The 13,740-nt window shown below is 42.5% G+C and overlaps 1 protein-coding gene across 2 annotated transcripts in view; it reads left to right on the forward strand.

Annotated features, from left to right (window-relative positions):
• SH3KBP1 (SH3-domain kinase binding protein 1) overlaps positions 1-13,740 on the forward strand; it is a 445,368-nt gene that overhangs the window by 276,759 nt on the left and 154,869 nt on the right. The window contains exon 1 of one of the 2 annotated variants that reach the window (XM_006893796.1): positions 378-409. The exons of the other annotated variant lie outside the window; for it this stretch is intronic. Coding sequence (XP_006893858.1) covers positions 395-409 — 15 coding nt within the window. The 5' untranslated portion in view covers positions 378-394. Of the gene's footprint in view, positions 1-377; positions 410-13,740 lie in introns of those variants that run through there. 2 annotated transcript variants of the gene reach the window in all.

The raw sequence follows: 13,740 nt of genomic DNA on the forward strand, positions 1-13,740 counted from the left end.
GAAAGAAAGCATTTGTGTTTCCCCTCTGGTGTTTTTAAGCAGAATAAATGGCCACTGAGACCTGCCAAATGAACACTTCATCAGTGTGTGCCTTGTTTATTCGGTCTCCCACCTGTGAGCCCCAGGGGGCAGCCTGGGTTCCTGCAAGGCCAGGCTGAGGCCGGGCAGGGCCAGGGAAGAGAGCTTCTTGAAGCCACCCAGGCCATGAATCGGCCCTGGCTTCCTGAGCCGTAAACAAATACGAGCTTTGTTCTCTTCCTTGCTCGTTTGGTCCCAAGTATGACTCAGGGTTAGGCTGGGTTCTGCAGGCTCTGTGCCTTTGGCTGCTGGAAGGAAGTGGGAGGATTCTGGGGTAGTTCTGGGACCTTTTCAAACTGCAGAGGAGGCTGACTGCATGATGGGAGAGGAGGTATTTCTTTTCTGCTTTTAGAGATATAATAAATCCTCTTAACTTGTATCTTCTCTGTACCGTTTTGTAGTAAAGCATGTGTGTGCCAGGCAGGATCCCATGAGGAGGGGGAGCTGAGACTATGCCGGGGAGGAAACTGAAGGGAGAGCCTTTTTCTGAGTCCAGGAGAGCTCCAGTACGGGTTAGCGGCTTTAAACCCCCTTCCCCCTTCACTCAACTGGGCTATTACTTTTTACAGATGTTTCCAATTTCTCTGTGTCTTGGATTTTCATGTACTCATACTGCAGAGAATAATTCAGATGGGCAGTTTGCATAAGCAGTAACTGTTACACCATGTCACCGAGATGTTTAGCAATTACAGATGTTGGTGCTGTAAACAAGTCAGGCTCGATTTTCAGGTTAGTTTAGCAGAGAAGACTATGTCCATGCAAAGCCAACCAGCTGTGTGGCATCTCACTCCGGAGAGGCCCCCGAGTCTTCCTTGGGAGTGGAGAAGTTGTGAGTAGCGATTTCTGGATGCTGTTGCACTGGTATTTACTGAGGTAAAAATATTTGGCTGATTTTTGTATTAGTAAGCATTTTAAACTCATCCACAGAGTTTAAAAAAACCACTCAATTATTGAACTTTCTAAGACTTTTCTAGTAATGAGGTGGTCCTGCTTCTGGGCAGATTGTTTATGTTTGTCTCTCTAGAAACAGAAGTCTGTCATTTTCCAAACACAAAATGAAATTCCCTAAATAAAGGATAAGTAATACTTACAAGTCATATGTCTTCTATATTCTTGTCTCTCACTTTAAGAGATGTGATCATGTCTATAAAAGATAACCCTTTATGTTCCTTTCCTGACAGCTTTAACTTGTAATATTTTACGAAAGAGGTGCGAGAGTGTGACAAAAAGAAAACACATTGTTTTTAGCACATTATTTTAAGACTCAGAGAACTTCTTGGAAGGGTTTTTAACTGTGTCATTTACTTGCTCAGAAGGACAGTGGTAGATATATGAGGTAAAGATTAGCAGGGATTCTGAAATAGAAATATATTCACCTGCTGTGGATCCAGAGGGTTTTCTTATTCTCTCTTGCACTGTATTTTTATACAAATAATGCATGCTTTGCATGATTTTTGCAAGCCTCACAATCCCCATGTGTGTTTGTTCCCTATATGCGTGCTATACCTGTGTGCTATGTACATGGGTGCGTTAAAGGTGGAAAATGTGATGGGCACTGTATGTGAAAGCTGTGTTAAGTTTGCCGGTCTTCTCATAGCGAGGTGACATTAGTCTGATCTGACAAATAGAGATCAGAATTAGACATTCATGGACACAGTGAAGATGGTGGTTCTTGATTTGAGCTGGGAGTGAAAACAGGGTGGATTGTGAAGTATGGCATACAGAACAGTTTCCTTACGGGGTCTCTGGCCCCTTCAGCCCCGTGTCTGGAGCTGAGGAAAGAAAGGCAGCCGAGGGCTCTGGGAGACTCCCCAGGCTCTGAACGATTTGTTGGCACCATGGAACCCTTATTTGTTTCTCAAAATGGAAATAGCTCTGCTGCTTCTCCGGTTACAGGAGCTCTTTGTAGTTGTAATAATTATCATCATAATAAAAAGACAAACTAGAATAACATGAATGAATGAATAAATAGAAATCACTCTTGACCCTCTGATTCATACACTATCATTTTGTATGCATCCTTCCAGACCTTTTTCATAAACCAGCATGCGTGTGCAGTACTTACAAGTCATTCTTCATATAAAAATGGGACTGTAATCAATGTCTGGTTTTCTATACTGAAAATACTGCCAGCTTTTCCCCTCTGATGAATAGTCAAGAAGTGATTTTGAAGTTCATCATCCCTGAAGAAGTATATCATCATTTGCTGATCCAGTCTGTACTTGATAATTATTTAGATTGCTTCTAGATTTATAATATTAGGAGCCACATTCTTCTACATGCATCATTGGACGTTCTCTAGTTATTTCCTTAGGCCAATACTGTTAGAAGAGGAACTTCCAGATTAAAGGCTGACTTATATAATTTTGGTTTTGCTTTTAACGAGAATAAACCAAGTATATGACATAAAATTCAGAGAGAACAAAAAAGACATTTTTGACCTTAGACGGTTTTACTTCCTAGTGGAAATCCCCATACAAGCATTCTGTGTGCTCTTCTAGAAACATCGAGTTGATTTTTAACGTGTGATCATGTTGCCTGCCACTGAGGGGGAGAGGGGGAGGGTTCTTCTCTTCCTACGGTGATGGGTTGGCCGAAGGGCTCCTGGCTGAGAATCCCCAATTTCAGTCATGGTGAGAATGAGCTGGCCAGTAATACAGTCCCAAGAGACTGAGTTGTTTAAAGGAAGGACTAGGCTCTTCTGTTCCTGCAGGCCCTGAGAAGAAGAGGAGTGGAGTCCCAAGGTGGCCACTTGCTTTTCAAGGCTAAGTAATGGCCAGGACTGCTCTCCTCATTCAGCCCCATTCACTCACTTGACTCTAGAACCAAAGATTTGTTGAGAATCTGTGTGTTCAAAACCGCTCCCTTGAGAACTATGACATTTTCTCGTTGTCACTATTTTTAATTCTAAACACCAGTGCTTGATGAATCTCAAGTGACAGGGAAAGCCAATTCTATGATGGATTTTCTCTCCTTACGTTTGAATCGGGATCTTTCCAGGGTAGAATGTCTTATTTGATGCCATTGATGTTTTTCCACGAGATGAACTACAATAGTTTAAGTATGCAATTGTGACTATATTCAGTTCTTATATGAACTGTTATTTCACAAGCTTTACATACTGGAGTTTGCAGATGTTTCTAGTTCCTGATAATCAAGCTTTTAAATATTTATATGTGACCATGAAACTTACTCGTGCTTGTGGCTTGTTCTCTCTGATATTCTTGTTGGTTGTAAAATTATATTCTAGCAACTGAGTCTCAGTGGGATCAAGGGTGTAATTCTATATGACAATGGGCAACTCTAAAAGAAGCCATCCCACTGATTCTGGCTGCATGATGATGTGTATTTTTTTTTCTGTTTATAGAATTAAATCAGAAAGATGTGTGTGTGTGTGTGTGTGTGTGTGTGTGTGTGTGTGTGTGCGCGCGCGCGCACGCGCGCGCAGTATGGGAGATGTTAGAGGCCATTTACAAAATGCAGGATGACAGCCTTATTCTCAGCTCAAGCTCTTGCTGTTGGAGGCTAGATCTCAAATAAATGTATGCCCACAAATACCAGCCAATAGTCCAGGAAGCACGGCACCTTCAAGTATTTCCTCTGAGACCTACAGATGAACAATTTGTGAATTAATGGTATGTCATAATTGACTTAAAAGCCACTAATTCATCAAAAGAGCATCCTTACATCATTTCAGTGATCCTCAGTGAAACTTACCCTTGAACTTGAGGGGGTTTGGAAAAGTGCAGTTCGAGTGTTTGGGTTCTGTAGCATTTGGAGGCTGATTTCTGCTTCTCCCCCTTCCAGTGAGGAAGTTGGGAACGTAATGAGGAGCTTACCACTTCCTCTCCTTTTTCCCCTCTCTTCTCCTTGCTGAGCTCTGTCATCCACCACTGACTTTAATATGTTGTGCTCCATTTGTTTTGGTAGCATCTGCTCAGTCTGTTTTGGGTTTCCCCCCCTTTCTTTTTACTTCTCAGTTGGATTTCTAATTTTCTTTCTCTCCTAGATGTAGCTTTCCTGAGGCTTCTGGTATACCTTTTCTAGACTGTAAACAAAACGGATAATATGAGACGTAATGATGTAAAGGGTCAATATTTCCAACCCTAGAGTATCTAAGAAAAATAACTCGATCTTGACGCCTAGCATGTCCTGGTATATAGCACATGATGGCTGCATTGTATGTGTTTATGTCTCATTTTAGATTTCATTTCTTTGGCTTCAGTCCCAAGCCCCCCCCCCCACATCCAGACAGTCCTAGACACACAGACAGCTGCCATCTTGCCCAGCCCTCACACATGGTGACCCCTGATTTTTGTGATCCACAGAATTTTCAGTTCTGGCTTTCCAGAGTGGACCATCAGACTTTTAGTTTTCAGATGATGGAAGTACAAGTGCTGCTACTGCTTTTCCATTCTGAAAAGACTGAACTGTGAGGAAGCTGTTAAAGCTGTGTCCACACATTCAGTAATGTGCGCTCACAATGCCTTCCACCTTGTCGGTGTGCAGTGTAGAGACGAGCAGGCTGTAATTGGTGGGAAAATTCTTTTTCCTGGGAATGCTTATGGAATGGCTGATGCTCCAGTTTAATCTTTGTCTTTACTTCCAAAGTTCAAACAAACTCAGATTTTTCCACCTGGAGCCTTCAGGTGGCAAGGGGTAGGTGGATGGTGTGAGACGTGATCTGAATAAGGGATGAGAAAGGGCCAAGAACGAGTTAATGAGAGGCCAGAGCAATGCATCTGAGCCAGGAGAAGGTCCACTAAGTTTCTACCTAAGAAAAGTGGTTCTGTGGGGCCACAGAATAGTATGGTTTTTTTGGAGCCCAATCCTGTAAGCAACTCTATTTGAAATGAAGATTTTTATTGTGAATTAACTGTCTTGCCATGAAATTGAATGGCTAGAGAGAGGCAAGGGTGTCCCAAGAGATGATGACTAAAAGGCAGTGGACAAAGATAGTTGAGAAACTGGAAAGCAGGAGCTGTGGAGAAATGATAGTCATTGCAGGGAAGCGAAATGACTAAATAGAGTCTACAAGGAAGTGAAGAACCACATGAAGTTTAGTAGTTGACTGTCCTCTGGTCTCACCAATGGCTGGGAGGGAGGAGGACTAAGCTATGCTGACGACGACGTTTACTCTCGCCATTGTGCTGGGAGGCGGGATGCTCAAGTCTTCTAGTGACTTTTCTTGTAGAAACAGGTAGCCAGCCCTCTGAAACTCACAGGTCTGAAAGAGATTAGGTATAATAACTCAGACACGGGGAGTGGGTGATAAACTCAAAATGTGATATTTTTGGGGTCTCTCCTTCTCTCTCTCATCTTTAGTGCATCAGTTTTCTCTGTGTTGGCCAGATAGCAAGTCTTTGTGAGAGGCACAAAGAGGAATTGCTGCACTGGGAACTCACAAATGGAGAGCATTGAAACGAGTATTCTCCATTGTAATATACAAAGGAACAAGGACTTTATCAAGAAAATGCATTCATTGGGACATTTTACAGTACACATTGTCCTGCCTTTGTGTGTGTGTGTATGTGTGTGTGTGTGTCTGTAATTTTTAAGAATAGTACATACCCACAAAAAGTACCATTTAAGAATATCACATGATTAGAAAAGGAGATTAAATGTGGTAAAAATGTTGTTGGATTTTTTTTTATTGTTCTTTGAGTTTGCAAAACATATTGGTTTTTCAGCCTATCATTCCTGTACATTTTGTTCTGTAACATTAAGTACAATGCTCAGTGTCTGATCAGCCACTCAGTCATCAGTCTTAGTACATACAGTTTATTAATCCCTTTATCGATTTTCTACTCTTCTTCCCCTAAAATCATTTTTTAATGAGGTGATTTTTTTCTTCCTTTTTGCTTTGTGTTACTTGATGCTTTTGTGTATAGTTGGGAGTGAGGAGAGAATGGGAAAATAATTTAGCACGAGAAAATGAGCACATGCAAAATGAGTAATGGAAGAGTTCCCATTTGTTCCTATGGTAAGGATCTAATTTGCTTCCAGATTCTATGTAGAATTTACAGCCTTAAGAGGGACTTGCTATTAAAGTAAGTTAAAGTAAATGAGTGAATATGAATGGCAGCCAAGTACAGAACTTTGATTCTACTAGATCTACATAAAGGTTTCTATTAAAAGGATATATTAACCTATTCTCACCCCAATCTTTAATTCCATTTTTTTTAAAAAAAAGATCAGCTTATTTTTTTTTGTCAGTTTGTTCATCTAATTATGCCTTTGAGCTGTGGTGCTGGAGGAGAGTGTTGAATATACCATGGACTGCTAGGAGAACAGACAGGTTCCTCTTAGAGAGGGTGAGACCAGGCTGCTCCTTGGAGGCAAGAATTCTGAAGCTCCATCTAACGTATTTTGAATATGTTGCAAGGAGGGACCAGTCCTTGGAGAAGGACATCATGCTTGGGGGTTGGAGGGACAGCGCAGGAGAGGAAGACCCTCTATGAGATGGATTCAGTGGCTGGGGTAATGGGGGTAGGTGTGTCAGAGATGGTGAGATTGGCACAGGATAGGGAAGAGTTTAGTGCTGTTGTACATAGGGTCGCTGTGAGTCCAGGTAACTTGATGGCAAATAAAAACAACAATATTCATCTCAAGTGATGAATATAAATGGTTTTCAGATAGCTGAGAAATGGAAATATCTGTGAAATTGGATAAATTTCAAGTTGTAACACACTTCTGTAAATAGTCCTGAGAGTTGTAGAGGGGGAAACGTATTAGAACTTATGGGGCCTGGTTTTCATTACAGGCAGTTTTCCCCCCTCCTAGTTGAGAAGCTGTTTGTTATAATTACTTAGACTTGTGTCTAAAAAGGAAGGAGGTTTGGTGATTAAGCACTCGGCTGCTGACAGAAAGGTCAGCACTTCAAACTTATCAGTTGTTTTGCCAAAGACATGGCCTCTGTTTCCTTAAGTGAGACACCTGAGCCCTGCCCTGCGGGAGTCTGTGAGTCGGAATCAGCTCAATGCCAGTGGGTTTGGACATCTAAAAAGAGTCCTTACTTGCAAAGAACTAGGGAACTGCAAGAAAAGAGAGACTGAACAATGATCCCTATGCAAATATCTCATAGCCCTTAAATCAATATTACTTCATCAGTATTTCATCACATTCTGCAAAGGGACGATTCTAAGTATTAGCTTTGATCATAAATGGAAAACATATATAAAGTAAAATTACTGCTAACTTTATGTCAGTCACTTTCTGATGTATGGATTTGGAATTCATACGTTTAGTTAGGACAGTGGGAACTATGTTCTTTGACTCAGAAAACATTTGATAAACTGTCTGAATTCCTTATTTGGAGCAACATTAACTGGAAATGACTTTACGCTATCTCTTGAGTCGCTGATCTGGTGAATGCGAGTCGAGGTGGTGGTAAATGGCAGGACAGGTTCTGCATGGGTGGCGACTTGAGAATTTCTGTCATGACTCATTTACATCCAGTGTACTCAACATTCTTATTAATGATTTGGAAAAGGAAACATACGCTAATGAAAGCTTCATGGGGTTCCTAGTTAGGAGGGATCAGAAATCAAGTCAGACCTGAGCGAAAGATAACAATAACATAGAGAGGTAGATTGTTAGTTTTAGTTCATTTGTATGCATTATTTAAAAATAACAGCAAATTACAAATTTCAGCTTTCTCTGATTGGGAAAGTAGCAGCAGGTTGTTGTCTAAATACTGGAAAGTAGAAAAAGATGTAAAAGGAAGATAAAAAGCACCAAAAATGTAATCTCTCTGGACAGCCTCAGGAGCTGTGGTGGCCTAGTGGTAGGAAGCTGCACTGCAATCCCAAAGGCACTTGGTTCAAATCCACCAGCTACTCCATGGGAGAAGGATGGACAGTCTCCTTGCATGGGATTTACTGCCTCTGAACACCCATTGGAGGGTCAGCTATGACTCCATTCTGATTCGACAGTTCATAACAACAAACAACTACAAGAACAGGGAAATCACTGCTAAGGAAGGAACCTTGGTAGCTCAATGGTTAAGCAGTTGGCAGCTAATAAAAATGATCAGTGGTTCACATTCGGAAGTCGTTATGTCTGTTTCTGTAAAGATTATTTATTTTGCTTTATTTGATAGTTATTTTGATGTCTTGCCAAACAGTTTTAACTGTTTAGATCACACCACACTCATTTTCAACCCCAATGCATAAGTTTGTATCTTTTTTTCACTTGACATTATAGAAAATTTCCCATCTTACTGCAAACTTTTCATTAGTTTCTTATTTTAAAAATTGCTAATATTCAGCATTAAGAAACTAGACATCCAGAAGATGCCGGAAAACTGGAATTTGATGGTTAGTCTGATTGCCTTTAGCATTCTGTTTGCATCTCCTATATTACAGCTGAGAACACAACACTTTCTTGACATATAAATAAAAATAACATAGGAAAGCATTCTTGGCTTGCAGACCACATAGCGGTAGACTTTGTATAAAGGTCTGTTGAATGTGATGCGCGTTCCTCTCATAGTGAAAGAAGCCTTTAAGAGCAGCCTTGGGTGGACGGGCCACTGCCAGGTAGACCACTGTGAATTTAGCTTTGTGCTTCAAAGGGCCTGTCAGCAAATCCTAGTCATGGCTTTAGAAATCTTTACCACAGAAGTTTATGCCTGAGGAGGAGTGTCTGTTTGGCCTGGCAGTTTAGGATTCCATCCCCCCCCTCCACTGTTGAGTGGGTGCCAAACTTTGTAAAAGATGGCTTTGGGTTATTTTCTCTGGTGGTATGTTTGCTCCTGAGTATCAAAATTCTCAAGAAAAGGCTCTCTGTTCTCCGACAACAGGCTGTTTTTCACAGACACACGCCTTGTTTTTCTGTCATTAACAGCCTATAGAAGTTTGGATGGAGCCAAAAGCAGTTGGTTTGGTGTGGGCTGATTCGGAGGGGCTCCTCAGACAGGCTTCTGGCCCGAGAGCTCCATGTCCCCTGTTTTGTCTGCTCTGTTGCTTGTGTACCCAAGTGATGACTAGGTGGACGATGCTCTTATTTTCGTTCCTTTTTCCGTTCTTCGAGTTGCCACCTTCCCTCTCGAAGGTCTCTGCTGTGTAAAAGTTGCTTCATGCTTTCCAGTCCCCAAACAAAGGCGCGGGGCCATCAACCTGCTGTTTGAAAAAGCTCTTGTAATTGAAACAGTCATTCTTTGTAATTAGAATTCAAAGAGAGGCATTGTGACTATTGATTTAATTTAATTTTTTTTAAAACTCAGTAAAATTCACTAAGAGCGGTACGGCTAAGCACTTTACCCACCTTTTTCTATTTTAGCCCCCTAGGAAACATACTAGATAAGTTTCAGACAAGGAAACTGAAACAGAAGTCAAGTAACTTGCCTAAGGCCACACAGCAGCTTCATTCTGCTTGGTAGAGACTGTTGTCATGTCCTGTCAGGTCGGAGCTGACGCGGAGCTGACCCTCTGCTGGGTTTTCAGTGACAGTGTGTTGCCTGGGAGGAGCCCACCCATCTTTCTCCCATGGGGCAGCTGGCAGATTCCAACACAAGCCCTTACCACTGGGCCCCCCAGAGCTCCCTAGGGCTGGAGACGGTTCCCACTTAAACTAGTTCACTCCTCCTACTAGGCGCTTCTGGGGAAAGGGACAGGTTTATTTGCTTTCTTGTGGTGGTGGTGGACATTCTATTCGTTGCCCTCGAGTCTTCTCCGACTCTGGCCACCTCATGTACAACAGAACGAGGTACTGCAATCATAACTCAGCTGCTCTTGGCCATCATTTCCGGCTGCAGTGGACTTTGAGCGCCTTCCATCCTCGGGCCTTGTCTTTGATCACTGCATCATATTCTGTCGTGACCCAGATGATTCCTACTGACTTTTGGAAATAGATCACCAGTCCTGCTTCTTCACCCCGTCTGAAAGCTTCATCAAAACCAGTCTGCCTTGAGGTACCAGTATTGAGGAGAGTTTTTACTGGTCAGGTTTTTTTTAGAAGTAATCCACCAGGTCATCTTGGTCTATAAGCTCCTCCAAAACTTGCTGCTGGTACTTGAAATGCTAGGGACATAACTCCCAGGATCACAGCAACACATAAACCACTGCAACACCACAAACTACCACGCACGTGGTGGGTTAGGTCCCTAGCACCTAGAAAGTACTGTGCTCCTGGTACCTACCGTGTGAACCTGGTTTCGATGGCTGTTGGAATAGTTTGTTGTTGACTGAAGTGAGTTAAGAATATTTAGCACTTCCGGCGTGGGAGGCTCATGAGAGGTCCCTGAGCCTCAGTGCTGGCCCACCAGCACTTGCAGTCCCGTGGCCTAAGTGTGCTCGTTCGTGAATAGCCATGTATACAAGGCAAAGAACAGTGGGTGTTTTTGGCCCAGGTGTGCTCTGTGGAGCAGGGAGTAGGAAAGAGGCAGTTCTAGCAGTCAGTGTCTAAGCTGTTTTCGTGGAAGACTCACAGTTTGGGTTTAACCCTCACTGTTGAATATGTGTAAGTGACTTGTCAATAGGGTGCTCTGAGCCTAAGTTGCTGACTCTTTGAAACTCTCCAGAGATCCTTGGTGTAACTTAATGCATCGTATATTGGCCTGCCAGCTGAAAGGGTGGTGGTTTGAAGCCACCAGCCACTCTCCAGGAGAGAGATGATGCTGTGTGCTCCTGTTAACATTTACAGGATGAGCCACAGTCACCCAGAGGGCAGTGGTTTTGAGGAGCTCCGTTCTTGAAGCCTTTCAGGGTTCTGACTACCCCTCTAAACATCTAGAATATCTGGTGATTCCTCCTATACCTCTAGTGATTCCCCTAGACAGCTGACAATTTCTCTATACCTCTAATGACCCCCTTACACCTCTAACGATTCCCCTATACCTCTAGCAATACCGCTATACCTCTAAGGATTCCCCTATACCTCTAATGATTCCCCTACATTTCAAGTGATTCCCCTAAACATCTAGAAGATCTCACTGTGGTGTACCTGACTTCATATTATATTTAGGCAGGTCTCAGTTTGAATGTGCAAACTTGTTCTTCCTAACTAAAATATAAACTACAAAACCAATATCCTTTAGAGTCATTGGCCGTAACCTCTGTTGAGAGCTTCAAACCAGGGCTTCAGATCGGTATATCTGGATGGAAATGGAGAGGATCACAGGGAAAGGAACCAGACTGAAGCCCTGCTTTTGATAAATCTAGTCTTCCCTGCTTGTGTAAGGCAGGGGGCCTAGATGACTAAAAGGAACAAGCAGGCGACAGAGACAGAGAATGGGTCCTGCAGCATTAAAGCCCATGCTGTTGAGTTGGTTCAGACTCACAGTGACCCTCCTCCATTCATTTCTATTGGATTATTTACCTTTATCTTGTTGTGGTGCTCAAGTATTTTATATATTCTAGATATAAGTCCCTTATCTGACATGTCATTACCAGACACTTTTTCCCAGTCTGTGGCTTCCCTTTTTACCCTGTTAGAGAAGTTATTGGATAGTTTGGAAGTTTCTGGATGTGCACAGGGATTTGATTCCCATTCATCTATTTTATCTTCTCCTGGTTGTAAATTTTTCAGAATACTGGGAAGACTCTTTATGTTGTGGATTGGGACTACTAAAGTTCTTCCAAGCTTTTCTTGAATGAAGTTTATAGTCCTTGGTTTTAGTCCTAGGTCCATGATCCACCTTGAGTTGGTTTTTGTATGTGGAGTAAGGTGGGGATCTTGTTTAACTCTTCTGCAGATAGTTTTCCAATTTTGCCAAAACCATTTGTTAAAAAGGCTGTCATTGCCCCACCTAACTGATTTCATCTCCTTGTAAAAAATCAGTTGACCATATCCATTCATTTCTTGGGAGGAAATATCCCATCCTTCTCCAATCAGTTTGAACCATTGACTTTTCTTTTAGCAGCATAAAAGTTTATGGATATGCCACCAGGGCTCCTTGCAGTATTAAGCCAGGGCTATTGCATAGTAACCCAATTTAGATGTTGTCTTTGTAGAGGCGGCTGGTGCTGGTGATGGTGATAGGTGTCACTGAGCTGAGTACAACCCATAGTGACCTTATGAACAGATCTGAGTCCTGTCCTGTCCTGTGTTGTCCTCATCACCTCTGACAAACCCGAGCCCATTGCTGCAGTCACTCTGTCAGTCCATCTCATTGAAGGTCTTCGCCTCTTTTACTGACCCTCCACTTTTCCAAGCGTGAGGCCTCTTTCCAAGATTATCTTCATTACTGATGGAAGGAGTGGCTCAGAGAAGATCGAGGTGAATGAAAGCAGCAGGCAGCCACACAATGGAAGGTTTCCTGGAGCTCTGGTGGCCTAGTGGGAAGAAGCTGCACTGCAATACTGAAGGCACGTGGTTCAAATCCACCAGATGCTCTGCTGGAGGAGGAGCAGTCTCCTCCTGTACCAGTCAGATCTGATTTGACAGTATACATAAAATAGTAAAATATAAAATGAAAAGGAAATATGGAAGGTTGCCTGACATAGATGTGTTTGCTTTATAAATCATCTCATAAGATGCTGTGGACACACTTGATTGCTTTGTAATTAAGTATAAGGGTATCAGCATCTCATAAGCTATTGATTGACACTCATTCCGGTCAACATTTTTAGCCACAGGAAGGTTTTTAAGGAAAACAGAGTCTGCTCTTTAAAGAGCAGTTTTACCTGAAGACCAAATATTGCTCCAAATAGCATTATTTTAAAAAAATTGAAACATTTCATTTTCCCTTTCGCTCAAGGACATGAAAGCCACTCTCACAATTTCTTCTGGAGATATGCTTAACCAAGCCATTAACTTTAAATTTGTCTGATCAGAAAGATGCTTTTTCATACATTAAGAGCATCTTCTGTGTATCTGTCTTTGAAAGATGTGTTTTCACTTTCAAGTAGTAGGTTGGTGCTTTAGCAGTAAGCTAACCATTATAAATGAGCACGGCCTGCTCCTTTCCCACTGAACTGGACCCCTCGAGCATCCTGGCACTGAGAATGGACTGGGCGCTCAGTGCTGCTCCTCGGAGCTGCTGGGGCTCTTTGGAGTCTGTAATCAGAGTCTCAACTTACCGTTGTTCTTTGCACATAATTGTCACACCGTGCCTATGAGGAACGCATGATGTAGAGAGAGAGACAAAGGCAGACCCAGGAATATTTCAGAATTTGGATTTCTTTTTTTTAAAAAAAAATTCTGTTCAAAACCAATCCACAACCATTGATTGATCCCTCCATTGATTAAGCCATTGATTGGAAAGGTTGACAGTTTAAATATTTCCCAGACCTCTTCCTTCCTCTGCACCCTTAGTTGTATGACCTCATTTGGATTATTAAAGCCTCCTCCAAAGTCTCCTCTTAACTTTAATGTGCTGTTTCCTGCCTTCTTCATTCCTCAGCTCCCCGTCTGAGCATTGAGCTTGAAGTTGCATGTTTGATCCTGCCATGCTACTGCTTACTTGGCTTCGAAGCTGCAAGTTGTTTTTAAGATAAAGGAGGAAGCATGTAACATCACCCCCAAGTTCCCTTTCTGGCACACGTGGCTCTCCCTCCATCCCTGTGCCCTGTGCCCAGCAGTCCCCTTCCCCTGTCCAGCTGCTGGATCCCCCTTTTTCTTTAGTGAGTATACCCTTTCCTCTGCTCTCAACCATTCATACTTATTCTTTGGAATTTGTGAAACCGCCAGGCATTATTTCCCCAGGGGGAATTGTCAGTG

Source organism: Elephantulus edwardii, unplaced genomic scaffold, assembly GCF_000299155.1.
Source record: "Elephantulus edwardii isolate Elephantulus edwardi_28Jun2011 unplaced genomic scaffold, EleEdw1.0 scaffold00131, whole genome shotgun sequence".
Classification (NCBI taxonomy): Eukaryota; Metazoa; Chordata; class Mammalia; order Macroscelidea; family Macroscelididae; genus Elephantulus; species Elephantulus edwardii.